The sequence below is a fragment of the Amphimedon queenslandica genome, unplaced genomic scaffold (assembly GCF_000090795.2).
Source record: "Amphimedon queenslandica unplaced genomic scaffold, v1.1 AMPQUscaffold_3156_Cont24845, whole genome shotgun sequence".
Taxonomy (NCBI): Eukaryota; Metazoa; Porifera; class Demospongiae; order Haplosclerida; family Niphatidae; genus Amphimedon; species Amphimedon queenslandica.
Genome location: NW_003556512.1, coordinates 407 through 1,377, shown reverse-complemented (window position 1 = coordinate 1,377; position 971 = coordinate 407). Strand labels below are relative to the sequence as shown.

The window sequence follows — 971 nt, the reverse complement described above, 5'->3', positions numbered from 1 at the left end:
TGGCCAGCACATATGACAGTGAGAGAATTTTGATTTCTATCGCATAAAGCACCATGAGATGAACATCGATAATTATTATACTCAAACTATACTAAGAGTCCTTGATACACAGGTCAAATAATAATGATGATGATTATGATGATGATGATGATAAAATGTTTATATTAATATCCACTTTATTTACATGCAATAGGCTGGTGAGGAGCAGACTATCATTCTCATCCAGTTACCTCTTAGTAATATAGTGAGTGATGAGCTCTCACATACAGAGAGAGTTGGGATATTATCAGCCATTGAAGAAATTGAAAAAATACAAAGAAAAACAGGAAATAATCCAATACTGGTACACTGCAGGTAAGCAACAAAAAACAGCAATGATATACATACAAGTACTTTTATATACATGTACATGAACTCCTTCAGTGATACAGTATCAAGGAGTGGAGTCTTCTGTGTGCTCTATACTTCAATACAGCAAATGAAAATCGAACAGCAGGTTAATATTTATGAGATATTGTACAATATGAGGACTTGCAAGCCAGGATTGATAACCACACCAGTAAATGATGATATTATTATTATTAGCTCATGATGATTGATGATTAACATTAGGTACAATATAAGATGGTTTATTTGTTACTGATGCGTTATGTTGAAGAGTTTGAAGCTTATGGAAACTTTGAGGGTCAGAAAAAGGACACAGAAAGCATTTATAACGATTGAAAAAAAACAAAGACACTACTGAAATTATAATGTTTATATAATTATTATTAATAAAATTAACTATAGTTTATTTTGATTGCTTGATTGGTTGTGTCTTGTGTGTGACTGTTAAAATAATAATTATTAATTTTCAATAATAAAAAATTAAATTAATGAAACGATTGAAATGAATCCCATGAACAGAACAGCAACAATGAACAAAGTCCAATACTGCCATACCGGCCACATCGATACAATAAAACTAAAAA

The 971-nt window shown here is 30.9% G+C and overlaps 1 protein-coding gene across 1 annotated transcript; it reads left to right on the top strand.

Annotated features, from left to right (window-relative positions):
• The first annotated feature begins 32 nt into the window (after nt 1–32).
• Nucleotides 33–742, top strand: LOC109593017 (receptor-type tyrosine-protein phosphatase alpha-like). Its single transcript, XM_020008288.1, has 4 exons — nt 33–112; nt 194–354; nt 424–559; nt 613–742. The coding sequence occupies exons 1-4, from the start codon at nt 59–61 to the stop codon at nt 721–723; spliced, it is 462 nt and encodes a 153-aa protein (XP_019863847.1). The 5' UTR covers nt 33–58; the 3' UTR covers nt 724–742.
• The last annotated feature ends 229 nt before the right edge of the window (nt 743–971 follow it).

Coding starts and splice junctions, on each gene's coding strand:
- LOC109593017 (XM_020008288.1), top strand. CDS start 59: ATGAACATCGATAATTATTATACTCAAACTATACTAAGAGTCCTTGAT. Junction 113..193: donor TAAGAGTCCTTGATACACAG/GTCAAATAATAA, acceptor TACATGCAATAG/GCTGGTGAGGAGCAGACTAT. Junction 560..612: donor CAGGATTGATAACCACACCA/GTAAATGATGAT, acceptor GATTAACATTAG/GTACAATATAAGATGGTTTA.